This window comes from Delphinapterus leucas, chromosome 16 (genome assembly GCF_059928025.1).
Source record: "Delphinapterus leucas isolate spDelLeu-1000000601 "Yukka" chromosome 16, BTC_Dleu_Yukka2, whole genome shotgun sequence".
NCBI lineage: Eukaryota > Metazoa > Chordata > Mammalia > Artiodactyla > Monodontidae > Delphinapterus > Delphinapterus leucas.
Window position 1 is genome coordinate 61,838,703 of NC_143144.1, and position 27,820 is coordinate 61,866,522.

Genomic DNA, 27,820 nt, shown 5'->3' on the forward strand with positions numbered 1-27,820 from the left:
AGAGTTTTGGTTATTTTTTAAAATTCCACAATAAACACAAACATTTCAAAAAAGGTTAAAATAAATTTTTATTAAAAAAATTGTATTAAATGTTAGAAGAGATTTATACACAATTCACAAATGCTTTATAAAACATTGCCAATCTTTCTCCAATTGTAATTGTTTTTATGCAGACTTGGAAATTTTGCAGTGAAATAAGGTCTACAAAATATTTCTTTTAGAAAGCATCACAATGATAATTTTAGGCAAAACAGTCTTTAAAACTGAAATATTTGCATGCAAGTGAGTGAGCTCTCAAACACCCGTATTCTTTATCCCAGTGACAAAGTAATGCGAAAATGAACATTAAACTGACTTACTGAGGAAACAATGAACAAGTATTCTGTAAACTTCTCAAATTCACTCAAATTTTTAAATTACTTTCAAAAGCAGTGCCATTACAAGGTACTGACAATCACATTACGTACTCAAAATGAATGTTAATCAAACTAACATTCAAAAAATAAAAATACTGTTGCAAAGAGGCACCCCTTGTTGTAAGGTATGTTAAAGGAGTGTTTATTACACTGAAGGCTTATGGTACGGGCCGTAAACCCTACAGGAGACAGTCTCTTCACACAGAAAAATTATAATCCATCCCTTTTAGAAGTGAATAATATCTCTTTAGTAGTGTTGCTGGTTGAAAAAAAAAAAGTTACAAGTTCGAAATAAGATGGCAACATACAAAAAGTGGCCCATAGTTTTGGTCTTTGTCTAAGAGGTACATTCTGTAATTTAACAAAGACTGGCTTTAAATCTTCAGTTCAAAAGCACACTTCTTTTCCAAAAGGGTGACTGACCAACTGATGCCATTTCAGAGAGCAGAATCCTAACCACCAACTTGAAAGGGGTATGGCTCAATGAAGACAAAAACAAAAACAGTAACTGATTTACCTCAAAGATTAGGAAACAAAATCAATGTCAAAGTATTTGAAATCATAAAAATTCATTGCTTTAAAAATTTCCCCCTGAGCTGTGGATGCTTTTTTATATATAGTCTCTAGTAAAACAGATGCATTCTATAATACCAAGTTGTAATTATAAATCCTATGATTCTTGGTGCTGAAAATAGATAAGTTATGTCTCAAACAGCACAAAGTGATAACAATTACATATTCCGTGGAATTCTTTGGTGAGATGCAATCCTGCAGAAGTCTCCTTATTTTGTTTCCCTCCTCACAATACCCTTAGAATCTTCAAGTAATTTTCAAAGGAGAAACCACAAGTCCATAATGAAGGACCAGCAGACCATCCTGAAAAGAAAAAAAGTGTTCTGCAGTTATTTAAAAATCAGTTATGTAAATGATCAAGTCAAAGATAGTTTATTTTTCATAACCCAACATGAATGTGAAATTCTTTGATTTAAAGAGAATAAAGAGTCCAAGATAAATAAACTTGCTTGTTCACTCACTTCATTACTAAACACTCCCTGTTAATGTGCCTTTTTAATGACTCTCAGAAGAAAATTCTGAAACTACCAGGTATCCACAGTTAGTCACGGTTGTTTATGGCAAAACATTTCTTCAAAAAGAACTAAAAGATACACATTTCATTCTGCACAGATTACTTAATATATCACCCAAGCAGTGGACTTCTCTAAAAAAGACTCAATTATCATAAAATATCATGGATCTGCTAAGAAAACAAAACATTTATTCCTTACATAAATGCAGCTTACAACTAAAACAAGTGAGAAAATTTTGGAACTCTTACCCATTTAATGTATCACACATTTTACTTCCTCCTTGAAGTCTGTTCAATACAATCTACCCTTTCTTTGATATCCAGAGTCATCATTATGAACAGTAACTACACTGTGCTCTAACACAGTGATGTCCTCTGGGGTCGTGGGAAACTTAACCTGACAGTAAATGACTCCAGATGCCTTGTTTCTGAGTCTTTTTATGTCTCCTCTCTTGATATCAGGTCTTAATTCTTTGTGCTGTCACCAAGGCTGCTTAAAAGTGTGCTTTTTAAGGTGTTATTTCTAATCTACTATGAACTGGAAAACTAGCTTAAAAGGAAGGCTCACTGGGGAAGTATGCCATGGGCAATGGGCCTACTTTGAGCAACATATAGAGGGAGTGGTGGCATGCACGCCTTGCATTTCCGACCCTTCGCTAGCTATCGCTGTCTTTCTTCTTTATTAAGCTTTTTCGTGGCTCCACTTCCTCATTTCTCATTCACTATTCAACTCACTGCAGTCTGGCTTCTGTTACTGGCAACTTCGGTGAAAACTCACCAGAATTCTAGAAAGGGGCTCACCAATTCAAATGCCCACAAAGGCCAGAAAAGTTACATAAATGACTATGTGAGTCACGCATGTAGTCAAATAGGGTATGTTGAGACCAGTGGTAAAGCAGAGAGCAGACGCTTAGCTGAAGGAACTTAAACTCAAAAATCAGAATGAGCCAAACCAAGTACAGTCCCATACCGTGCTTGCCCACGGACCATCAGACCCGTTCTAGACTAACTCTAATCAAAGTAAATGAACTTGTATTCTAACACTCACAGAAGGATCCTATTAACATTTTTACATGAATACAAATTACATTTTACATAATGTCAATTTTTTTGCATATAGTTATATTTCACAATTACAAGCTGTTTCAAAATCTCAAAACTTCAATACATGTATAAAATTGCATTTTATGAAGTGAGATAATTCCTTATAATTCAAATTTAACTCTATGTCTATTATGTTTATATTCCATATAAATATACAGAAATATATAAATATTATTTGTATTTTATATTTAGATGTCTCCATTCATGGTTTTCTTAAACTATCCGACCAGAGTGAATCTTCTAAAAGGTAAGTCAGCTTATGTCTCTTCTGTCCTTGGCACAAATCTCTCCAATCAGTAGTTTCCCACTTCACTCAATTAAAATCCAAAGTTCATACCACAGCCCATAAAGTCCTGCATGGTTTTATTCCAACTGCTCAGATCTCAGCTCCTACCATTCTCTCCCTCACTTGCTACCTCCTAGCTTTCCCACTGCAGAGATATGTTATTCATTTAGCTAAGAGGTCCTGAGATTACATGACACATTATTATCAATGAGGACTTTAATTAATTATATTTCAGGTTATTTAAGTTCTGGGACTTGCTCATCTCTGAATCTCCCCATGTCTAGAATAGTGCTCCATAAATACTTTTTGAATTGAAGTCATATTTTCTACCCACTCCACTGACTTTGAAATTTTACTCCTAGATTCTTACATTTCTAATCAAGCTTAACTTTTAAAGACAATCGGGACTTCCCTGGTGGCACAGTGGTTAAGAATCCGCCTGCCAATGCAGGGGATGCGGGTTTGAGCCCTGGTCAGGGAAGATCCCACATGCTGCGGAGCAACTGAGCCCGTGCGCCACAACTACTGAGCCTGCGCTCTAGAGCCCATGAGCCACAACTACTGAGCCCACGTGCCACAACTACTGAAGCCTGAGCGCCTAGAGCCCATGCTCCGCAAAAAGAGAAGCCAGCGCATGGTAATGAAGAGTAGCCCCCGCTCGCCGCAACTAGAGAAAGCCTGTGTGCAGCAACAAAGACCCAATGCAGCCAAAAATAAATAAATAAATTTATTTTTTTAAAAAAAAGACAATCATTTTCTAAGATTTCTGAAGTTTGACCTTATAAAAATTTTAAGAAATGTTTTGTTTATATCTCTAAGTATGCTTTACTTATCCAAGAAACAATTTTGCTTTTGTATTTTATGAAGAATCTTTTGAATTATTTGTTACCAAAATGTAGACAATTGGTATGGTGCTATATTTCTAAAAACATGTAAGAATAATCAAATAATCACCCAAATAAGTATTCAGCTACCCTTTTGTTAAGATTCTAAGCTTTAAGCTCAAAATTTTTAATAGGTGAACCTTGATTCTACCACTAACTAGCCAAGTGACCTTGGGCAAGTTACTTAATCTCTCTACACCAGTTTCCTCATCTATATGATCCACCAACGGATTTTAGAATTAGAGGGTAAAGTTCCAGGAGAAACTGGATCTTTCTCTTCATTAAAATTGTAAGTCTTATCTTGTTTTCATGTATCCTGACCAGATGTCACATTATATTCCCACTCACATTATAGGCTAATTAAAACATCATAACGGTTACCATGGCTTCTTACCAATTGAGCAACGAATGGTATGTGAATCTCTATAGCCTAATGAGTCTCTACAAATTTTTCTTAAAGAAATGTCCTTGCAGATACATTTGCCCGTAGTCTTCAAAGCTCTACTGCAATACCAGACGGAGAAAGAAGAAAACAAGGCCTCTGGAATCATACTGCCTGGGGTTTGAGCCCTGGCTCACTCACTCACTCACTGTGGGTAAGTTACATGCCCTCTCTGTACCTTGGTTTCCTTATCTTTAAAACTGGGAAAAAAAGAATATCTATCTCATAAAACTATGAGGAATAAGAGAGCTAATCGATACAAATCATTTAGAAGAATGCCTGACACACAGTTAGCATTCAATAAACATTAGCTTTCTTATTTACAGTCCAGATAATTTCAAGAATATTATAGAATATTTGTTAAAACTTTATTGATAACATGGAACATCTTTCTTTCATTAAATAACTTGTCCATTAGGCATAAATATGGTAAAGTCCAAGGCCTACCTGCATTGCTGCATCACCTATTGCACGTCGAATTTCCCTTAGAGTTTGATAGCGCTCTAACAAGTGATCACCACAGATGATATCTACCTACAGGCAAATAAGAGTGTAAGTTTGCTTTCCTGCTTCAGAAAACCATATGACAAAATGAGGAAGATCAACATAATTATTTTTAGACTAGTCTTTGCTATTTTAGACTGATTAAACACTCTCAAGAAAGATTTTAGAAACTTTTAACAAATAAAGTAAAATGGAAGGAGCATTAGAGGACATAGCAGGACAGACAGCAGGCATTCAAAATGATTTCCTTGAATCTCTGAGAACAAGTTAAATCATACTTGATATGTTCAGCCCAAGAAGGCACAGAAAAGTCTATTATTTAGAAAAGTTTCATGACACAATGATTAATAGGGCTTATAACGCTTAAAAAGGCAATCTTTAGTTATTTGAATAATTTTCTTAATGAGGAATATCTCATTTTCCAACAGTGGAAAGTCTACTACTGACATAAAGTACACAATAAGGGAACTGTTTTACAGATGGAACAATCTTAACAAGGTCTTTTCAGCCCTTTTAGTAAGGTCAAAGCTCTAAGATAAATCTACTTTTATATAGAATGCTCTAGAAAGAACGATATGGTTGTACAGTTATATACTATATTGTAATATGATTCCAGTATACTCACTTGCTAGAAATAGAAATGCAAATCCTTATATTCTCTTTCACTGAGTACTCCTTTCCCATTGCCTTAAAATGGGAACAGGTCCTCAACATCTTATTAATAACATATCACTTAACAGGCTCCCCCTCCTAATGTCCCTGTTTAGTTTACGGCATGAAATTTCTCCTTGCTCCAAACCAAAATACCAGCTCTAACTCCTATTTCTCCTTTTCCTTTCTTCTCACGTGCAGTTACCAAGTCCTGCTGCTTCCTTCTTCACCATGCCTTTTAAGTTCATATCATTCTTTCAACTGCTGCTCTTAGGCTTAAACCACTGAAACCGTCTCCTAACCAGATTTCCGACCTTCAAATTCTGTTTACTCTAAAAATCCTATGCACTGCCAGCATGTTAGTTTCCCTAAAACCTTCAGCATGGTTGGGTAAGAATAGTAAAAGCAGTTGCATTTAACTGAGCGGCCTCTATGCACAGCATTTGTTACACTATATATTTGACATATGTTATCTCATCTCATTTTCACATTCCCGTGAGCTAGGTATTGTAATTCCCATTTTACAGATAGGACGCTAAGAAGTAAAGACATTAAACTTTCCTAAGGTCACAAGGCTAGTAAGTAGCAAAGTTCAGATTGGAACCCAGGTCTGTCCCCAGGTCTATCTTTCTCCAAAGATAAGTGCATGTGAGGGGTTGGCAAACTTTCTACAAAGAGCTAGATAATAAACATTTTAGGCTTGTGGGACTCAGGATCACTGTCACATGTGCTCAATTCTGTCACTGTAGCATGAAAGCAGCCATAGTATGGCTGTTCCAATACAACATAATTCATAAAAAGATGGCAGGTTAGATTTGGTCCGTAGGTCAGTTAGTCAAGCCCTGTGGTATCTCACAATGAATAACCTCCGATTAGTAACAACTTTTGTTTTATGCTTACCAGTTTTAAAGTTGGCAAAGCAAGACTTGTTTGCAAAAGGACTTGAAAGCAATAATAGCAGATCTCGTGCACTAATAGCAGATCTTGTGCACAGAACTTAGGTCCATGAAAAATTAAAGAACTTGGAAACTAACATTATGTTTTTATTAAGTATCCAACTATCCAGAGACCACTCTTAGTGGGCTTCACCACATGGTATACATTTATGATTTGGTTACTACAATTTTCTTTTCAACTTAATCTTAACCCCCAGAGATTAGCCATTTACTAACAGTTTGATGCATATGCTCCTAAATGCAATGTGTGCATGTGGGGATTTTGGTTTTGTTTTTCTAGAAATGGGATCATGCCACATATTTTGTTCTACATATTTTGAAAACACACACAGACACACGCAAACAACAAAAACTTAATATACTATGGAATCTTTTGGAATGCATAGTTAGCTCTCTGTGTTTAATAGCTGCATAGTGTTCCATTTTATGAATATATAATAAACTATATATCCATCCTCCTGATAAACATTTAAACTACTTCTCATTTTACATGCTGATTTTTAAGTTACTTGACTGTAAATACTTCATAAATTAGTTCATTCAAACAGAATCACATCTCTGAGGATGCCACAAACATGACCCACATATTTGATAATTTGCTAGAAGGACTCACAGGACTCAGCATGATCACAGCTATGAGTAATTACAGCAACACAGCAAGGATACACAGTGAGATCATCAGTAAGGTAAAAAGATGTAGGTAGAGTCTGGAGAAATCCACGCACAGGCTTCCTATGCTCTTCCCTCCCAGTCCAAGAGGAGATAACACCCACATACTCTTTTCTCTAGCAGTGGAAATGTAGTCAATTTGTGCAGTGTTTCTGCCCAGGGAAGCCCATTCGAGGCTCAGAGTTTAGGGTTTTTATTGAGGGATGGTCATGTTGGCATTCTCTGCCTAGCAACTACCAAATTCCAGGCTCCCAGAAGCAAAGCAGTTACTCATCATAGACCCATGGTTTGTACAATCTAGGTACAGGGAAGCACCCTTAATAGTTAGGTAACTTTTCATATTAGCACAGGGAACTTTTTACAAGCCAACTTCCTAGATGCTAGGCAAGGGCCAACCTTGTAAGCCAGCCCTTCTAAAGGCAGCAGCCTCAGGACTGCTTTGTTAACTCTTTTCTGCATAATCTTTCTACCCTTTGGAGTATTAAGTCTTAGTTAGGAAGAATAACTACGATATTTCTGAATCTCAGAGCAGAAATCGTAATGTGAAGATGGTCTTAAGGGAAGAAAAACCCTTATCTTTTTAAAAGCAAGATCACACTAAAGCTTTCAAGACAGGATTTTTCACTGATTGAGCCAGTGCCACACTCATTCCTCTTTGTTCATACATACTTTTCTTTGATAGAAAGTTCTTTTTTTTCTTTGTCTGTCTGGCAAAAAAAAAAAAAAAAAAAAAAAATCCATTCTTCAGATCCTTTCTTTGACCTCTCCAGAGTTAAATCATTCACTCTGTGCTCTTGTGGCACTCATCATAACCTATTGTCATTCAGTTGTTTACTTTTATATCTTTCCCACACAACTGAGTCACCTGGTGGCATCTTCTGTCTCATCTTTGTACTGGAGGCCAAGCACATAGATGCTCAATTTAGTACCAATAGATAGTAAATGAATGGTAGGGATACACCATATGACATGTTAGGGTCTCTGAAAAATGATTTGGAAACAATTCAATGATAGGGTTAAGGTCATATACTAAATAAATAATGAAAAAAGGAACCTGGGCTTCCCTGGTGGCACAGCGGTTAAGAATCCACCTGCCAATGCAGGGGACACGGGTTCAAGCCTTGCTCCGGGAAGATCCCACAAGCCACGGAGCAACCAAGCTCGTGCACCACAACTACTGAGCATGCGCCCTAGAGCCCGTGAGCCTCAACTACTGAGGCCCACACGCCTAGAGTCTGTGCTCTGCAACGAGAAGCCACCGCAATGAGAAAGCCAGCGCACTGCAACAAAGAGCAGCCCCTGCTCGCCTCAACTAGAGAAAGTCCGCACAGCAACGAAGACCCAACTCAGCCAAATAAATAAATTTATTAAAAAAAAAAAAACGAACCTATCTTTTAAGACGGAATTAATTGTGGTAGGATTAACAACAAAATCTACTACCACATCTTTTATATAGAGAATATTTAGTGATCAATGTGGTAATCATTTCAAAACAGCAAAATAAGGTCTGAAGGTCAAATAATGTACAAAGGAACACAAGAGTTATTAAAAAACAAGATACAATAAGACAGCAATAAATTCAAAACACCACTAAATCAACCATGGTGATCCAGAGGCACTGGGCTCTTATGTGAAAGAAGTCTACTCAGATAATTATTGATTTCTGATTTGAATTAACTTAAATCTCTTAAGAACACGTCTACATTTTTTTTATCTTTCAGAACTGTCTTCCTTTTTTATTTTTATCTGCCACAAATAAACAGTACTTTTAAAGGTATTTTATCATTTAACAGTCCCCTAGTAATCATTCATTCCTGCTAGTAAATAACCATTTACGAAGGTCACATATCTGTAAACAAAGAATACATTTTCTATTTGGGACTAAATGGTTTTAAGGAAGGTCAGCACAGAAGGCTCAAGTGACTGGGTTGACCAAGAATTTTATTTTGTTTAATGGTTAACTAGCTCAATGTTTTGTTCATATTAGAAGTAACTCTTGTTTACTGTCTCTTGGATTTAGAAGGCTTAAACAATTTTAGTCACAAATGGGTCTGCATATTTGATAATTCTCTGTTCCACTATTTTAACATTTTGGTGAAATAGTAATTTATGAATGTTACCAGCTATATAGTACCTGAATTAGAAAAAAAAATATTTACCTAAAGAGCGAAGAGCTGAGAGACAAAATTAAAGACTGAAACAAATTTTACATCATTTTATTTCAAAATGTTAAAAGCCTTGAATTCTGTGATAGGAGGAAAAAATAAACCCACATTTTTACAATAAAACCATTTTTACAATAAAACCAATTTAGAGCTTTGGCAACCAAATTTCTTAAAACACCAGTGTGAAACTTATAAATGGCTCTGATCAATATCTAGCCACAGAGGAAGTAATCCATATCCTAAAGAAAGCCCTCTTGGGTGCCACTTCTTATTCTATATAATCAGGTGCAAGTCTTCTGATTTCTGCTTTTAGAAATAATAGACTATTATGGGATTACTCACAATTCTTTGTTCAGGAGTCCCTAAACAGCTATCTATTTCTAACCAAAAGGCTAAGAATAACCTCAAGTATGCTTTGGCTACAAGGTGATAGATAAGTCATTTCCAATTTTCAGTTGCCATGAGATACAGCTAGCATTATGTCAAAGTCAGTGAGAGAAATCACATTTAATTGAACTTAATATATATTTAGTACCGGCAGATACTGATACTAAAAACATTAGCAAAATTTCAGATCTACAGCAAATAGACATTTTAGATAAAAATTATTCTATAAAATTTTACACATGATGGAGAATAACAAAAACCCCTTTTAAATTTGACTAATGAAAAAGCAGAGCTATATAAACGTGCATTTTCACTGGCCCACATTATTAAACTATGAGTTTACTTACACTTTATATGCAACAATACATGAGGTTTGAGATTTCCATCTTACAACAAGAAAGTATTATATAGCTATAATGAGAGATCTTTTTCAATCCTTAGGAAACTAACAGAGTCTATATTAGACAGCTGTTTCACTTTTCTAGGTGTCTTGAGCTAAACATTGATAAATCCAAGGATGTCCTCTGAAGAGAAGTGAATGGATGGAAAAGTAAACTTTTGCTCTACTATCAAAAAGAAAAGAGCTGGAGCTGAAGCTCTAGAAGCTCTTTAATCGTTCTCACACCCTCAGCTTTTCTCTGACACCCATAGATGGTCACCAATGGCAGCAAGTCAAATGTGATTAAATTTGGGGGTGGGGATCACCGTGTACCAATATTCAATTAACATTTACAATATCTACAATGTCATAAAACAAAAGCCACTGCATGAAATCCTAGAGACGGTTCTTTCTTCAATATGTTAAAGGTAATCTCACAACTTCCTGTCTTTTTACACACATATACTCTACCTGACAAGCTGGATCAAGACCCATTTTTCTTCTGAGGAATTTTTCTACATGTCCAATAGTTGCTTCTCCTGAAACTCGGACAAACTTCTTTTCCAATGGCTACAAAAGTAAACAAACAAACCAATTTCAGATTAAATATACATAAAATGTATAAACCTTAAAGCACATTCTATAGCAAAGATAATTCAATAGATTTATGAAAGAAAAATTACTATGAAATTTGAGTTAATTTATCAAACAAGAAAAAAAAGAATTCCTGCTTAGCTTCACCTCTCCAAAAAGTATGTCAACAATTTTTTTTAATAGAATGGCTTACTGATTTGTTTTACTTCCTCATCAAGAATAAAACTTAGAGTAAAATTTATTGACAGCAAATACCCAAGATTCAATGTCTCAAACAACCTGGTTTCTTCAACAAAAAAACTTCAGGGAAAAAAAAAAAACCAACCAAGGCTGAGGAGGAACCACTAGACTAAAAAAGATACAAGGCCTATAAATAAGGGATATATCAACCAATTATAATATATGGATCTTATTTGGATCCTGATTTTTAAAAATCTTTAAAACAATTTTCATAAGACAATCTAGGAAATTTAAATAGCATGTGGATATTTAAGGAATTACTGTAAATTTTAAAAATGATAGTATTGGGACTACCCTGGTGGTCCAGTGGGTAAGACTCCATGTTCTCAATGCAGGGTGCCCAGGTTCAGTCCCTGGTCAGGGAACTGGATCCCATATGCATGCTGCAACTAAGAGTTCTCACGCCACAACTAAGGAGCCCATGTGCTGCAACTAAGACCCGGTGCAACCAAATAAATAAATAAATATTAAAAAAAAAAAAGATCCTGCATGCCACAACGAAGATCCCACATGCTGCAACTAAGACCCAGTGCAGCCAAAATAAATAATAAATAAATAAATAAATATTTTAAAAGCTGCTTTACACATTCAGATACAAGTTATAAAAATAAATAAATAAAAATTATAGTTCATTATTATGTTTTTATAAAACATCCTTATCTTTTAGAAACAAACAATTATTTACTGATAAAATGATAGTTTGGGATTTGCTTCAAGATTATATAAGAGAAGTGTTAAAGGTATTGATGAATTGAGATTGGCCATGATTTTATAATTATTGAAGTTAAGTGATGTGTACATGGGCATTCATTTTACTATTCTGTCTACCTTTGTATGAGTTTGAAATTTTCTTTTAAAGGTGGAAAATAAAAAGATTATCGGGGCTTCCCTGGTGGCACAGTGGTTGAGAGTCCGCCTGCTGATGCAGGGGACACGGGTTCGTGCCCCGGTCCGGGAAGATCCCACATGCCGCGAAGCGGCTGGGCCCGTGAGCCATGGCCGCTGAACCTGTGTGTCCGGAACCTGTGCTCCACAACGGGAGAGGCTGCAGCAGTGAGAGGCCCGCGTACCGCAAAAAAAGAAAAAAAAAAGATTAACATCTAGACGTATATGGCTGGAATCTGATCCAACAGTCTAAGGTGATAGGTAGAGAGACCATAGGGTTTTAAAGTAGAAACTAATGCTTACCTAGCCACTCTCTCTCTGAGGCAATTTTAAGGATACTACTATTAATAAAAATGAAAAGCTGGGGTAATAAGAACTAAAAGGGTACCTTTTAGGAAAATGTGAACAATGTTTTTCTAGCACTAGCAGAGAGGGAGCCCAGAATTGCTACCAAGAGGACCCAGGCAGGTTAGGCACACATTTCTTCCATGTAACAGCACTCAGCTCTCTTATCTGTAATTTGGTTTCTTAAGAACTTTCCTAACAATAGATCTATCCCTTATTACCACAGTGCAGCAGATAGCAGGTTAAGTGCAGATATTCCAGAGACTGCCTGGGTTTAAACCCTGGTTCTGCCACTTTCTAGCTGCAAGTCTTTGGACAAGTTGCTAAACGCTTCTGTGTCTCCATTTCCCCATTTGTATTGTTAACACAGAGATACTAATAGCACCTACCTCATAGAATTATCATAAGGAAAGTGTGTTAATATACGTAAATAACTATTAATAATTCCTGGCACATAGTAAGTACTTAGTTATTACTAGTGTATTGATTTATTCTGTTCTTTATGTAAAGGAATCTAATTAGAGGACCTAGTTGTCATCATGGATACTGATATAATCTAGACAAAAATGGCAAAGGTTCGTGTTCTTTAAACGCAGGTTTAAGAATCATCTTGAAAATCTAAGGCAGTCTTTCTCACTAAGGAGCAGATACAGCAGTGCTCCAGGTGAAGTCTTGATGAAGGTACCGCATTGTAGGTGGCACTGCCTGATTAGCATGAGAATCCCATCATGTGCCTTGAGAAGCTATTCTGGGTAATCTAGCTAGATGCCTGCCTGGCAACCGGTGCATTTCTGAAGGTTAATTTCTGGGGCTTACCATCTCAATAGTAGGCTTAAGGTATACCAACAGAGGACAATTCAATATTCATCATTTCTAGTTCTTGGTGAGCACTTCACCCCCAAGTGTTTATCCAACTTAGCTAAAGTTATCAATACTGTACTTTTTAGACCACCCAGAACAGAATTATGAGATCTGCCAGTAACTGAAAGGAAAACATTGGCCTTGGCTTTCAAAGTTGGCTTCTCACGTGGTTAACCTTAGTCTTCATACCCCAGGCTCACAAGTTAACAGAATTTTTTTCCGATATAATTCAGATCCAGCTTTTTTAACAATTTGCTTTTTTTGTTTTTTGCCTTTTTTTTTTTGTTAAGCTACAAAGCAGGTTCTCACCTAAATGGTCAACTCATTTTTTTTCCCCTGCTGCATCTAATAGCCTCCTACCATCTGCATATAAACAGGAAAGAAAAATTCCACAGAAGAATTTTACTTCTTTGAAATTAAGCACAGCAATCTTCCCTACCATCTATAACACAGGTCAATTTGAGAAGAAAGTTGAAACAATAAGGTAGAATCTATAGGGAGATTTAAGGGACATTCAGTTATTTTCTGACTATAGAAAATGCATACCACTAAAAATATTGGGTCGGCCAAAAAGTTTGGTCGTGTTTTTCCAAGTGAACTTTTTGGCCAACCCAATATCTTTTAAAAAGATGGTATCAACTCATTTTACCTTGAAAAAATTCCTACCTCTGTCAACTGAAAATAGTTACCAACCCAGTCACAAGGTAAATCCCTAGCAACCAGATGGTGAATTTGAAATACCACCAAAAGACACCTTGGAGAAATGACAGATTCTGTGTCTGGGGCAAGAGATGTACGAGTTGAGCATGGAACATCTTGTCATATGAGATAGCAAGGAAGCTATTATAGACCATGATTATCTATGATAAGACAATTTGAACATCAATAAAGATAATAATTAAAAGGGGTTTAAACCACAAATATATTTAAATGCATGAGTTCATATTAAAGTAAAAACAAAATCAAAAATACCTAATTGATTAGGACTGGAGCATGCTAATGAACCAACTCATTATTTTGAACCTTGTAATTTATTCTTTCTTTCCTATATGAATGGTACCACTGGCTAATCAAATAGAAGTTCCTCATTATTGAAGTATTTTAATAAAAGGAGGAGGAATGACAGCATCATTTTCCAAACCCTATTAAGTTAATGGGCTTAGACATTGAGTACCAATTGTTGCTAACAACACAAAGACACAAACAACCAGACATTAATGTGCCTCCAGATGGACAAAAACACCACCGACTATGAAGTATTCTTGGTCCCCTCAAATCAAACCTGTCTGATTAACACTCAGACTTAACTACTAGTTTATGGGAAAGACAGAGGACAGAAGAACACATTAAATCACAGCACAGAGATGCAACATCAAAACCCCATCTGTAGGAAACTATAGCACAAATGACCCAGCTTTGTCAACAGTGAATTGCAAGAAAAAAGAAACAGAAAACTTACAGATTTAAAAACCTATCAACCAATCACAACGTGTGAACATTATTTGGATCCTGATTTACGACGATGTTAAAAAAACAAAACAAAACACCCACTACGGCTGAGATAAAAACTTGTACACTGACTAGATATTTGGTAAGAAACTTATTTTCTTTTTATTCACCACCTCCAACCTTTTGAAAAATCACAAACTTACAAAGAAGTTACACTAGTAAATGAAGATCCAGATAGCCTTCACCTACTTTACAAATGATTAACATTGCTATATTTGCTTCACCTCTTCCAATGTATGTAATATGTGTGTATATACGTGTACATTTATTATTTAAGTTACTTGCAGACATTGAGATATTTAACCCCTAAATATACCAGCAGTTATCATCTCAGAATAAAGGGGCTCTCCTCTATAACTACAATATAATTATCAGGAAATTTATAACATTAATACAATGCAATTATCTAAATGGGTCCAAATTCAAATTTCTCCAGTTGTCCTAATAATGTCCTTTACAAGTTGTTCTTATTTCAATCCAGAATCTAATGAAGGATTACACACTGCATTTTGTTGTCATGTTTCTGTAATCTCCTTTAATCTAGAATAGGTCTGTCTCTTTATTTTTATCTTTCTCAACACTGACATTTTGTAACTTTTTTTTTGGTATGCTACGTGGTCATTAAAAAAAGAGACTCATCTTTTAAGAGTACTGAAACACTTTACAGATGAAATGGCAAAATGCCAGGGATTTCTTTCGGAATAATATTAGAAAGAAGGGACTTCCCTGGTGGCACAGTGGTTAAGAACCCGCCTGCCAATGCAGGGGACACGGGTTCGAGCCCTGGTCTAGGAAGATCCCACATGCCGCACAGCAACTAAGCCTGTGCACCACAACTACTGAGCCTGCGCTCTAGAGCTCACGTGCCACAACTGCTAAGCCTGTGAGCCACAACTACTGAAGCCCGCGCCCCTAGAGCCCGTGCTCCGCAACAAGAGAAGCCACCGCAATGAGAAGCCCCCACTCGCTGCAACCAGAGAAAGCCCGTGCACAGCAACAAAGACCCAACGCAGCCAAAAATTAAAATTAAAAATAAATAAATTAAAAAAAAAAAAAAGAAAAGAATCCGCCTGTCAATGCAGGGGACACGGATTCGACCCCTGGTCTGGGAAGGTCCCACATGCCAGGAAGCAAATAAGCCCATGCACCACAACTACTGAGTCTGCACTCTAGAGCCGGTGAGCCCCAACTACTGAAGTCCATGCACCAAGAGCCCATGCTCTGCAACGAGAAGCAAACGCAATGAGAAGCATGTGCACCAACGAAGAGTGGCCCCCACTCGCCACAACCAGACAGAAAGCCCACACGCAGCAAAGAAGACCCATCACAGCCAAAAATAAATAAATAAAAATAAATTTAAAAAAAAAAAAAGAAAGAAAGAAGGGACGTGTGGGAATTCCCTGGTCGCCTAGTAGTTAGGATTTGGCGCTTTCACTGCTGTGGCCCGGGTTCAGTCCCTGGTGGGGAAGTGAGATCCCACAAGCCGTGTGGCAAGGCCAAAAAAAAAAAGAAAGGAGGGAAGTGGATGGAGGTATAAAAGAAATTAAATTGGTCATTAGTTAATTGGCAAAGCTGTGTGATGGATGCATGGAGGTTCTATTCTGTCTACTCTTCAGTGTATTTAAACATTTTCATAATTAAAAGTGAAAGAAAAAATTTTCTGAACTATATGACTGCTTGGTGAAACACTTTTAAATTATATGTAACAAATAGACTTTATGATTTTCATGCCATAAGTGTACATGGTGAATAGTTTAACTAGGCATCATCCTAGTCAGACATATTTATTTGAACAATAAATAAAAGACAAGGTATAAAAACAGCTTTTTAAGTAGTAGAGAATGCTGAGCTATAATATCAAAACCTAGAACTCCCTTATAAATACAGAATTAAAAGAAAAATGTTAAGATTGCCAATGTGTTAGCTAAGAAAATATTAAAAAATGACTGTTTTAGCAAAATAAAAATAGTCAAAATATGCAGAAATACGATCATTTGTTTCTAAAACAATATATTCATTACCTCTTATAGACATAAGCCTGCAAACTAACATCAGTATCATTAGTTAACACTGAAAACTTAGTGCCTCAAAACTATAAGAACAGTGTAATAAACTTCTATAAACCTACTTTATCAACCCACAGCTAATCTTGTTTTAAGTATACCCCATCCATTTCCTACCCCAACTGCTTACTGGCCCCCATTCCCCAGTTTTGTTTTGAAGCAAACCCCAGACACATCATTTCATTTGTAAATACTTCAGTATGTATCTCTAAAAAATAAGAACTCTTTTTAAAAACATAATACCACTATCATACTTTAAAATTCCTTGATATCAGAAAATAGACAGTAAATGTACAAATTTCACCATCTCAATTTTCTTACCTAGTAGAAAATAATTTTATTATTTTTAGGGTTGTTATTACAGAGAAAATCAAAATAAAACAAAGATTTCACACACAAAATGTAATAACCAGTGATGGACTCAAGCTAAAATTCTAATTTATGCATATATTATTTTTATCAGATATATTTTTGTACTCTCAAATGTATACACTAAATATACTACAAATAATGCTTCTATTCGAAGTTTCTATTGGATCTTGGCTTGTTTTTTAAAATTTAATGGCTTTATTGAGATATAATTCACATACCATTAAATTCACCATTTTAAAGTATACAATTCAATGGTTTTTAGTACATCTATAAAGTTGTGAAACTATCACCATTATCTAATTTCAGAACATTTTCATCACCCAAAAAGAAACTCTTACCAATTAGTAATCACTCCCAATTTCCCCTCTCCCCCAAGCCTCTGGCAACCACTAATCTACTTCCTTTCTCTATGCTTTTGCCTATATTGGACATTTCATATAAATGGCATCATATAACATGGTCTTTGGGTGCCTGGATTCTTTCACTTAACATGTCTTCAAGGTTCATCCAGGTTGTAGCATGTATCAATATTTCATTCCTTTTTATTGCCAAATACTATTCCATCGTATGGATATATCATATTTGGTGTACCCATTCATCAGCTGATGGATATTTGGGTTACTTAAAATCTGGGGCTATCATCTCATAAATTTTTTAGTTTATTTTCAAATCCAATCCAAATAAACGCCATACACTGATGTCCCTTGAGTCTCTTTTAATCAGTATGTTCTATCTACATGTTCCCTCTTTACGTCTTTCCCTTTTATTTGCTGGAGAAACAGAACTGTTTGTCCTGCAGTTTTCCACTGTCTAGATTTGGCTTATTATATATTCTTAATAAGTTCTTTAATATTATTAAAGATAATAATTTAATATTATTAAAATTATATTCTTAATAATATTCTTTAATAAGTTCCTGTGTCCCCTGGATTTCCTGTAAATTAGTAATCTAGGGGTATGATCAGCTTCACATTTCTTTTGGCAAGAACACTTCATAGGTGGTAGTGTCATATTTTTTTGATGTATGAGGATCAGAACTACATAAATATTCTAAGCGCATATGTGCTTTCGCGGAAGCAATAGGCTAATATTTTAATTTAATTTTTAGTTCTTTCTTCACGACATTCTTACACTCTGTTGGCTCGTCTGGCTACTACAGGTCACTGGACAGGTGTCTTCAGTGAACTCTAGGAGCATATGACTCTACACTTGTCCCATATAGAAACTTATATGCTACTTTCCCACCCAGTACACTATGAAAGGACTTCCTAAAGTTAATCACCATAAGTTTGGTTATTTTACAACTTAGAAGAGGTAAAAAGTTACCAAACCTAACACTGCATTCCCTCCATCACAATGATCTCTGGGAAAAACCCATAATATACTTCATCCAGAAAAGTACTCATTTATTCCTATGCTTCAATTCAATTCCTATGCCTCCTAAGCCATTATAGTCACAAAACAAAACACTATGCCCAACCAGGTATAATTCACCATATTTTATTTTATTTTTTATTAGGTGTTTTTTTTAAAATTTATTTTCATTTATTTATTTTTTTTGAACTTATTTATGTATTTATTTTTTTGGTTGCACTGGGTCTTCATTGCTGTGCACGGGCTTTCTGTAGTTGCGGCTAGAGGGGGCTACTCTTGGTTGCGGTGCTCAGGCTTCTCATTGTGGTGGCTTCTCTTGTTGCGGAGCATGGGCTCTAGGCGCGTGGGCTTCAGTAGTTGTGGCTCACGGGCTCTAGAATGCAGGCTCAGTAGTTGTGGCACATGGGCTTAGTTGCTCCACGGCATGTGGGATCTTCCCAGACCAGGGCTCGAACCCGTGTCCCCTGCATTGGCAGGCGGATTCTTAACCACTGCGTCACCAGGGAAGCCCCACCCATATTTTAGTATAGACTTTGACAAAGTCACTGAAAATCTAACCTGATCAAAGTCAACTATTTCCTTATATATTTATAATCCCAAGTAACTATAGGCCTGATTTACCCCTTTTAAAAAAGTCACCTTTTCCTGGATGATTCATACTATAGGAGCAACACTGTGTACAATGGCACCTGTGATGCTGAAGCCTTTAAGACAACTCTGAACTTAAGTATGTTACAAAAGAGTTCATTCTTACCTTTAAAGTTTCAGTAAATGATTGAAGTAACAAGTTGGGGCAGGCTAACTTCAACCAAAGATGTTACATGCAAATGAAATTTTAAGCTCATATTTAACTCTAAATGCCAAATATGCAAAAAATGCTTTGAAACATTTTTTTAATCACCGAATTAACACGGCATTTGGTTTCAGTTTTAAAAATTACTCACTTATTTTTCCTTAGACCACTGTTCTGAATTAATAACAAATCCCTACTTAATAACTCTTTTCTCATAAACCTATTATAAGAGAGCATTACTGAATGTACTTCATATTTCAACAAGTTTTATTTACAGAACAAATTTTATAGACTGTAACTGAAGACAGTCTCCATATGATTGCTAATCTTAAATTTGTGTGCTACAGGGTCCTCTTGTAAAGTAAATGAAAAATAAAAGTAAAATACCTTAAAATGTCCCGTGCCTTCATTAGCACTGAAAAACGAAAGCAAAATTAATCAATTTTGAACTATATGTTTAATTATATAACACAGAAAAATAACATAAACACACATATTTGAGGAACATCAACTTAATTTTAAAACACGGTCACCTACCCCTTTATGAAATAAACAAATGTAGTTAATTGTCATATCTGCCACCTAGTGGTAAGGCAAAGGCAGTTTTATACAGTATTTTACATTGCTTTGTATATTTACTTCCAGGAGTTAAAAGTATACTCTTAATATTTATATTTCCCCCACATGTAGCATTCTAACATTTTCTAGCTTAAAGTAAAACTTCTTTTTTTCTGTCATAATTAATGTGTTTTTTTCTTGATAGCAACGTTTACAAGATAGAGTCCTTACAAGAAAGCTGCTACATTTCCTGTTGTTTTACTTGTAACATAATCACCTGGGCATGATTTACTCAGTTTGCTTTTCCTCTAAAAGTACAAAGAGATTTCTTGATTAAATCAATTACTTTTATATCATGAGGAGACAAGGAACAAACTTTTTTTGACCAACTACTATGCACCAGGCATTATATTAGGTCTTCATATATTATGCATGTGTTTCATTCAGTTCTCACAGTAACCCTTTAAGTCAGGCATTAGAATCACCATTCTACGGATAAGGAAAATTAAGCTCAGAGAGGCTGAATAACTTGCTTAAGGTCACACAGCTAGTAAGTAATAAAGCTGGGTTTCAAACGCGGGTGTACATATAAAAGCCCACATTCTTTGGTTTTTTCGGCCATGCTGCACTGGATCTTAGTTCCCCTGACCAGAGACTGAACCTGGGCCAGGGCAGTGAAAGCGTTGAGTCCTAACCACTGGACCGCCAGGGAATTCCCAAAGCTCACATTCTTTCTTCCCTATCATGTTGTGAAGAATAGGCAAGATCACAACTGCATCATCTAGAGTATTCTTATAATACAAATATAGAGAAATATATTAATATACAATATAGATAGTATAAATACCTATAGAATATGTTATACTGACAAACATAAAACATAATTTATGTATACACTATATAGATGTAAATCTAAGGTTATAATATCTTAAGAGCTACAAAATAAAATATCCTCGGGAATTCCCTGGTGGTCCAGTGGTTAGGACTCCGTGCTTTCACTGCCAAGGACGCAAGTCGATCCCTGGTTGGGGAACTAAGATCCTGCAAGCTGCGCAGCCAAAATAAATAAATAAATAAAATATCTTTTTCATTATAAGAATTATCTCTATAGAATCCATGATATATGGGCATCTTCTGCTTGAATATCTAAAGAGATAGCTTCTTAACTTACAAGTCGGTTCATTCCATTTGTGGGCAACTTTGTTAGATATTGCTTGCTTGCACTGGATCAAATATGTTTCTCCCTGTAACTTACACCTATTGGTCCTAGTTTTGCCTTTTGGTACTCTTGTGAATTAGAGTCAATCTTTCTGCTACTACACACGACATAGTTTTCACACCTTTTACTATTCTGATTACACCTCAACTTACTAACATCTCTCTTCAAATGTAGTGCCTAGAGCTGAACATAAGACCCCAGTTGGATAACATAGCATACAGTGGGATAGCACCTCCCTGGTTTACTAACCACCACTGAGTTTAAGATTGCATTAAATTTTTGCCATATCTTCTCTCATACACTTATTTCATGTGAGTCCATTTTCTTTACTAGGCAGATATTGTACACATTACAGCACCACAGACTACTTTAACCTTTATTTCTGAATGACCCTGCATTATTTCAATATTCATATACTGATAATAGTTTAGACATGTTAGAAATACCATATGTTGATTCTTTTAACAATCCTGTGAGTTGGTGCTATAATCCCCAATTTAGAAATATGGAAACTGATGATCAGAGAAGTTAAGCTACATCCTAGGGGTTACATACCTTCAGTTACACTCTTCAAAGTCTATGCTCTTTCTATATACACTATACTGCCTAAGGTTTTATAATCTTCTACTTTACACATAGAAACTGAAGAACAAAAAGGAGAAGTACTGTACAAGACTATCTTAAGATCACAAAACATGCATACCAAATTTAGGGGGGCGGGGAATCTCATATTCATTCCAGTGGTTGAAAAATCACTTCCACGGGCTGAACCTACCTCAGGATTTTTGCTAATCCAATTCAAGCAGGGTCACCAGCTGGACCAAATTTGCCCTTGTATTTGCATCAGGTTAAAACTCACCTGCAATTTGTCCTGCCATGAAAGAGCTTCCTATGGGTTACCCTCAGTAGCCTGACTTCAGTGGTAACACCAAGCTTTTCAATGTAGTAAACATGTGGGGATTTAACTCTGAGGACTGGCGACTTCTTCAAAAGGGCTCTTTGCCACATTGGAAGCTTTCTTCCCCATAACCATTTGAAAACAGATAAAAGACTATTTTATGACGTGGACAGACTACTCATCATAATCTTCAACATATAAGGTTCAATTCTCTTGTTTTACAGATAGGGAAGCTGAAGCTCTGAGAAGTTAAAAATACAATTTCCACGAGGGCAAGAGCCATGGCTGACTTACTCCAATTACATTCCCAGCAGCTAGCAGAGTGCTGTGTTGGTACACAGCAGGACCTTAATAAACATCTTATGAATAAACAGACAGCGATTACCTCAATTTTACAAAGCTATATAACAAAGGAGCTAGGACTTAAATAGAGATCTTCTTATTCCAAGTGAGGGCTCTTTTTTTCTACAGCAGGGAATGTGTTAACAATGTAACAACTCCAGTAAGTGGTAATGACTGCTTTGACCAGAGTACTCAAGTCTCACTCATTAGGAAAGCCTGCCATGATTAAGTATTGATTTCTCTTTTGGACAGACAGAGATAATGTAGCACACTTGTCACATATTTGCCATCTTTGCATTACTGCCACTTTTCAAAAAAGGTATAAAAAAACTGTCAGTTCCAACTGTGCGTTAGTGTAAAAGGTTACATTTCCTGAAAATATTTTTTTTAGAAATATAAATCCCTTTCAATTTTCAAATTTTAATTAACTAGACTTACTAAAAATCAAGTTACATGGTAAAAAGTCAAATACAATGAAAAGTAAGACTTTTTCCAATTCTATACTCATACACTCCAGTGCCCTTTTCTAGAAGCAACTGCTATCAACATTTTCTTATATGTCCTTTCAGGAATGGTCTGTGCCTGTGGGGAAAAAATATATATATATGTATATATGCCCACCATCCGCTTTTAAAAAAAAACGTAAAGAGCACATGCTATATATTCTCTTCCGCATCTTGCTTTTTTCACTTGAGAAAGTGAATTTTGGCAATTGTTCCATATTAGCACATACGTTACTAGCACATGTTCATTGCTATATACCATTATTTTACCAGTTCCCTTTTGGACATTTAGGTTGGAATACATTCTTTAATAACAGAAATTGCTGGTTTAAAGTCTGGTATTACATGATTTCTTCTCATTCTTCTAAAGAGATCTTTATTTCATTATCATCAACCACTACTACGTGGGGTCTGTGGAGGCGTAAGAAAGGTTTCTCGCCTCTCAGGGATGCTTAATATCAGTTGAGAACACAGGATGACTACATAAAGAGATAAATACAACATAGTACAAGCTAGATACTAAATAAATAATACAGGCAACCTAGAGTTATAAGGAGGAAGTGACTGAGAAGTCAAATAGTCATCAGTGACATAAAATGGAAGATCTAGATCTTCCAAGAAAGGCATTTTAGTTTATCCTGCAAACTATGGAATTATTTTGAAAACTACAGTTTGATACAGGCCAACTCTATGATGACAGTCGGCCTAACAATATTGCAGGATAATGGAGTACACCATATGCTACAGTGTTTGAAAGAAGCAATTTTTATTAATTAGGGAGATATCCAACTACTTTGGAAAATAATTTGGCAAAACCAAGTAAAGCTGAAGACGAACATATCCCAAGACACAGCAAATCTACACTCTTAGAAAAATATCTCATATATATATAAGGAGATACGTAAAAAATGCTTAAAGCAACAGTGTTTATAATAGGAAAAAAATTGGAAACAAAGTGTTCCACAGTACAAGAAAAGATAAATTATGGTATATTTATTTTAAGGGAATACCAGGCAATGGTGAAAATGACTGAACTAGTTATACATTTTAGCATGGATGAATCATACAATGCTAAGTGAGAAAAGCAAGTTAGAAAACATGGTATGATACCATTTAAAGTTTTTAAGTGGCCAAAAACAATTCTACATATTGTTTAGAAATAGATACACATGTGGCAAACACATAAAAAAAATGCATGGGAATGATAATCATTACTTTTAGGAGAGTAGTTATTAACCTCTAAGGGAAGGGGGGAATGAACAGGAAGAGGTAGCCAAGTGCCTTCTGCCATATTAGCATGGTTTAATTCAAAAGCCAGATGATGGAGCTACAAGTGGTTATTTTACTACTCTTTAGTACCTTTTTCTAGGTCTTAAATATTTCAGAATTATTTTTTAAAAGGATATCAGAAAAGCTCGATATGACCTTAGTTCAGGATGATTTTGTAACTGTTGGGACTTAAAAAATTCTTTATTTTAAAGTTTAGAGGTAGAGGTTTAGGGTACTCACCCAATAAACTCTAGTAATAAAGACATGTCAAGTTCAGGTGGAATACGAAACACTGATTCTAAGACTTTCTTAGATCTTCCTTTGCTCGAAGGGACTGGCTGTGGAACAGCTATTTGATAGCCAAACAAAAAAGTTGAGTTAGAATATAAATATCATAAACTGAGATCTTTGGAAAATAATTACAGAAATTTAACTATGTTGACTATTTAAAAGATCATAAAGCACTCACTCTCCCTTTTTAAAATAATATCAGTTAATCTGTCAAAGCCAGTGAAATTAGTGACAAGCCTGGGGAGCACTCCACAATGGAAGGCAGACATGTATGGCTGGTTTATCAGGGCCACAGAGAGAGCTCAGCATAACAGCAACAATAGCTGTAGGTAGCCCTTAATAAGCACTACTATGTGCCAGGGCTCAGGGCTCATGCTTAGCACTTTACATGCACCATCTCATTTAGCCCTTATTATAATTGCATGCCATAGGTACTAATGCTTTTTTCTTTTAAATTTTATTGGAGTATAGTTGATTTACAATTTTGTGTACTTTAATTGTAAAGAAAATGAGATTACAGTTTAATGAGATTAGGCAATTTGCCTAAAGTCACCCACATAGTAAGTGGAAGAATGAAGATTTGCACCCAAATCTAACTTCCATACTGTGACATTACCATCATCATAAAAACTAATATTTGAGCAGTTACTATGTTCCAGGCACTGTTTTAAGTGCTTTGTATTATTCAATGTATCCTTACAACAATTTATAGTGTTATGATTATCCCTGCTTTAAAGAAGAGGAAACTGAGACATTGAAGTAATTTGCCAAAGTCATACACCTAGTAAGGTGGCAGAGCTAGGATCACACTCAATATAGCTCCAGAGCCTGTACTCTTTAATCCTTATAAATAATTAAATTGGATTACAGTAAATCATGACCTTCAAAATCTTTCTCTCTCTTTGATCATAAAATAACCAGCTATCACCAAAAAGAACCTCAAAGGGAGTAAATTTTATTAAGTTAGTATTCTTTAATCTATAAATACATTATGGTATACACCCAAACTTACCAGGTTTAGGTACTTCTAGACCTCTTTCTTTATAGAAATCATGCATTTGCTTTTTTTCTCCTAAAAAATGATAAAACACAGACTAAATTACACTTAAAATGTAACTAGCAGAGTCAGAAGAGATTCTGGGATTCACAACTATGTAATAAAATAAACTTACTTTCCTCTAGATTGATCACTAATTTGTACACTATGTCTTGTAACTGTCGGTCCAACCTAATAAAAGGAAAGGATGGAGAATACCTCAGAATTCAGAAAAATGCATTTGGTACAGAGTGAATGATGTTCTTTGTAAGTAACTGTTTTCTCTTAGGGGTGACTATCTCCTTTCTCAGAGCTGAGTTACTTTTAGGTAGCACTCATGGTTCTCATCTGAGAGAACCTCAAGTAATTGTATGTGGTCATAATTACAAGTAATTATAGACTCTTGAACTATTTGCTAAATTGTTCCATGTGAACTGGTCTTATTCCCTTAATAAGAATGTGAGCTTGAGGGCAGAGACTGTATTTTGAAATTCTGTGTATCATCTGCAAAACTCTCTTCTATGAAGGTAGTAAAAACATAATAGTATTTGCTAAACAAATGAAAGCAGGTCACCTTTAGTGTTTTTCTTCCCTTAGGAAACTGAGCATGAACTGAAAATTTAATAAGCCACAATGACCTATGACAGACAGGCTTTTCTAAAGAGGCCAGTTATTTCAGGTATTAGTTTTAAAAATAGAATTCTAGACACACAGAAAAGGATAAGCCTAAACTAGCCTCATCAACTTGGCTGATGAAATTAAAATCTTCAAGAAAAGAGATCTGTGCCTTTTTTTTTTTTTTTTTTTAAAGTTCCCAGTGGATATTACAGTGCCTGGTACACAGTAAGTGCTCTATATGTATTTCTTTAAAGAATATGTATTTCCCTTTCTCGTCATTTTGAGATAGGTCAAGAATTTATTACCAACTACACAATTTCAAGCTTTCAGAAAAAGTATACCTAAAATATAAAATTTACTTATATATTCTTCTTACCTTATGTTGTAAAGAGGTTGTGTCTGATGTACTACTATGTTGCATTTTGGACACCTGTTGCTATAGTAAAAGTGTCTTACAATGCAGCTTTTACAAACTGTTGGGAAAAAAATGTTGAAATTAGGATACTTTCAAGACATTTCAAAAAATCAACATATTATTGGGAAATATGATGAACTATATGCTTACATGTATGAAGACATTCTGTAATGGTAGTTGCATCTATTAAGTAACCTTTGCAAATGGAACACAAGATGTATGGGGTCAGCTCAGAGAGATTTATCAGGCGCTGCAAATGCAATGGAAATAGTTTTAAAACACAAGTCCTTGCCTTTTCAAATTCTTAAGCGATAATCCCCAAATTTTATTATCAACAATGTGTAGCTTACTTTGCAACATGGAAACATGTTACCTTACCTCCAACCCTTCAAACACTCTCATCAAAGTTACAATAACACAATATAAACCAATGTTCCGAAAAGATCTCATTCTTTTGGAGATACTTGCCAGATGAGGGGCATCTTACTATATGAATTATCGCGAAATGGACAAACTTTCCAGATACTGGTGTTTAATATTAATTCTGAGTAACTAGGTATATTGTCTAACTTTATGAAGTATGCGCTGCCCCATTAAAAAAAAAAAAATCTCCCAATTAGAGACTGACTAGGTGGGGAAGGGTTTCCCATCCTCTCAACACCCTGTAGAAATGGACTGTTTCCCTGGCCCACTGTAAGCTCCTGGAGGGCAGCAGGCCGGTACCCTTGGCGCCTACATCCCTGGCACGCAGTAGCTTCAATAATGAGTGAGTCGGACCCAGAGAGCTTAAGGGACTGCAGAAACGTTACAATATGAGTCGGCAGGGAACCGGGCCGGGACAGAAGGCCGGTCCGCGCCACAAGCAGGCAGCGCAAGGAGAGGTGAGGGTCCGTGCAAGTGCCAAAGGCTTCAGCGGCGAGCGGGGAACCCGGCCCTAACTGAGGAGGCCCGGCGTGGTCAAACAGGGGCCATCAATACCTCCTCCTCGTCCTCGGAGTCGGGCCGGCCCCCCTCCAGCCTCAGCGAGAAGTGGCTCATCTCTTCTTCCTCTTCCTCCTCTTCTTCCTCCTCCAGGTCCTCATCCTCTTCCAACTCCTCGTCCTCGTCCTCGAAGCGGCCCCTCAAGCGGCCCAGGCTGCGCTCCGGCTCCAGCTCAGGGGGCCGGGAGCCCGAGCAGCCGGGAGCCCCCGCCTCGGACAGTGGCGGCTGGCCCTCCTCACCCGCTGCGGGCGCCGGGGTAAGGGCAGGAGGGGAGACGGGAGGCGGGGGCGGCATGGCTGCGGCTCCCTCAGCCTTGGCAGAGCCCGCGGTGCCTGCCGTTATCACAGGGACCCCCTCCATGCCAGGGGTAGAGACCAGGCGAGGCGAGACCGAGACCAGGTGGCTGGATAGCGCGGGAGTTCCGCCCGCCTGCCTGAGCTGACAGTGCGCAGGCGTGAGAGGCCTGCAAGGCCCGCTGGGAAATGTGGTTCACCACCCCGCACCTAAGCCGGGGCGTAGGCGGAGCCGCTCAGGTATATGGGGCGGGGCTTGCAGGCCGCATCTTAGAGGAATCTCACCCATTTTTTTTCCTTTGAAAGGCTGTCGCTCTCTGCACTGCCTTCTGAAAACGACGGAATTGGTACCTTTTAGGCAACAATATTCTGTTTGCCCTGACTGATGCACAGAGCACTGAAATAGGGGCTATAACCATACTGCATTACGA

General features: G+C 36.6%; 2 protein-coding genes across 4 annotated transcripts in view; one reads left to right on the plus strand and one right to left on the minus strand.

The window, feature by feature from the left end:
* Positions 1–3,708, plus strand: part of INA (internexin neuronal intermediate filament protein alpha) — a 28,939-nt gene extending 25,231 nt beyond the window's left edge. The window contains exon 3 of the mRNA XM_089897330.1: positions 2,800–3,708. Within this exon, the coding sequence (XP_089753456.1) occupies positions 2,800–2,824 (25 nt within the window). The 3' untranslated portion in view covers positions 2,825–3,708. The remainder of the gene's footprint in view (positions 1–2,799) is intronic.
* Positions 51–27,553, minus strand: PCGF6 (polycomb group ring finger 6). 3 transcript variants are annotated; one of them, XM_089897334.1, is made up of 11 exons: positions 27,094–27,547; positions 26,266–26,365; positions 26,077–26,173; positions 25,219–25,274; positions 25,059–25,118; positions 23,996–24,104; positions 21,603–21,761; positions 19,354–19,381; positions 10,402–10,500; positions 4,667–4,753; positions 51–1,292 (listed from the first exon to the last, which is right to left on the minus strand). In XM_089897334.1, the coding sequence occupies exons 1-11, from the start codon at positions 27,454–27,456 to the stop codon at positions 1,236–1,238; spliced, it is 1,215 nt and encodes a 404-aa protein (XP_089753460.1). In that variant the 5' UTR covers positions 27,457–27,547; the 3' UTR covers positions 51–1,235. The 3 variants fall into 3 exon arrangements, with proteins under 3 accessions (XP_089753460.1, XP_089753461.1, XP_022424585.1); XM_089897335.1 differs by lacking the exon at positions 4,667–4,753 and having other exon boundaries at positions 27,094–27,553; XM_022568877.3 differs by lacking the exon at positions 21,603–21,761 and having other exon boundaries at positions 27,094–27,539.
* Between the last annotated feature and the right edge of the window lie 267 nt (positions 27,554–27,820).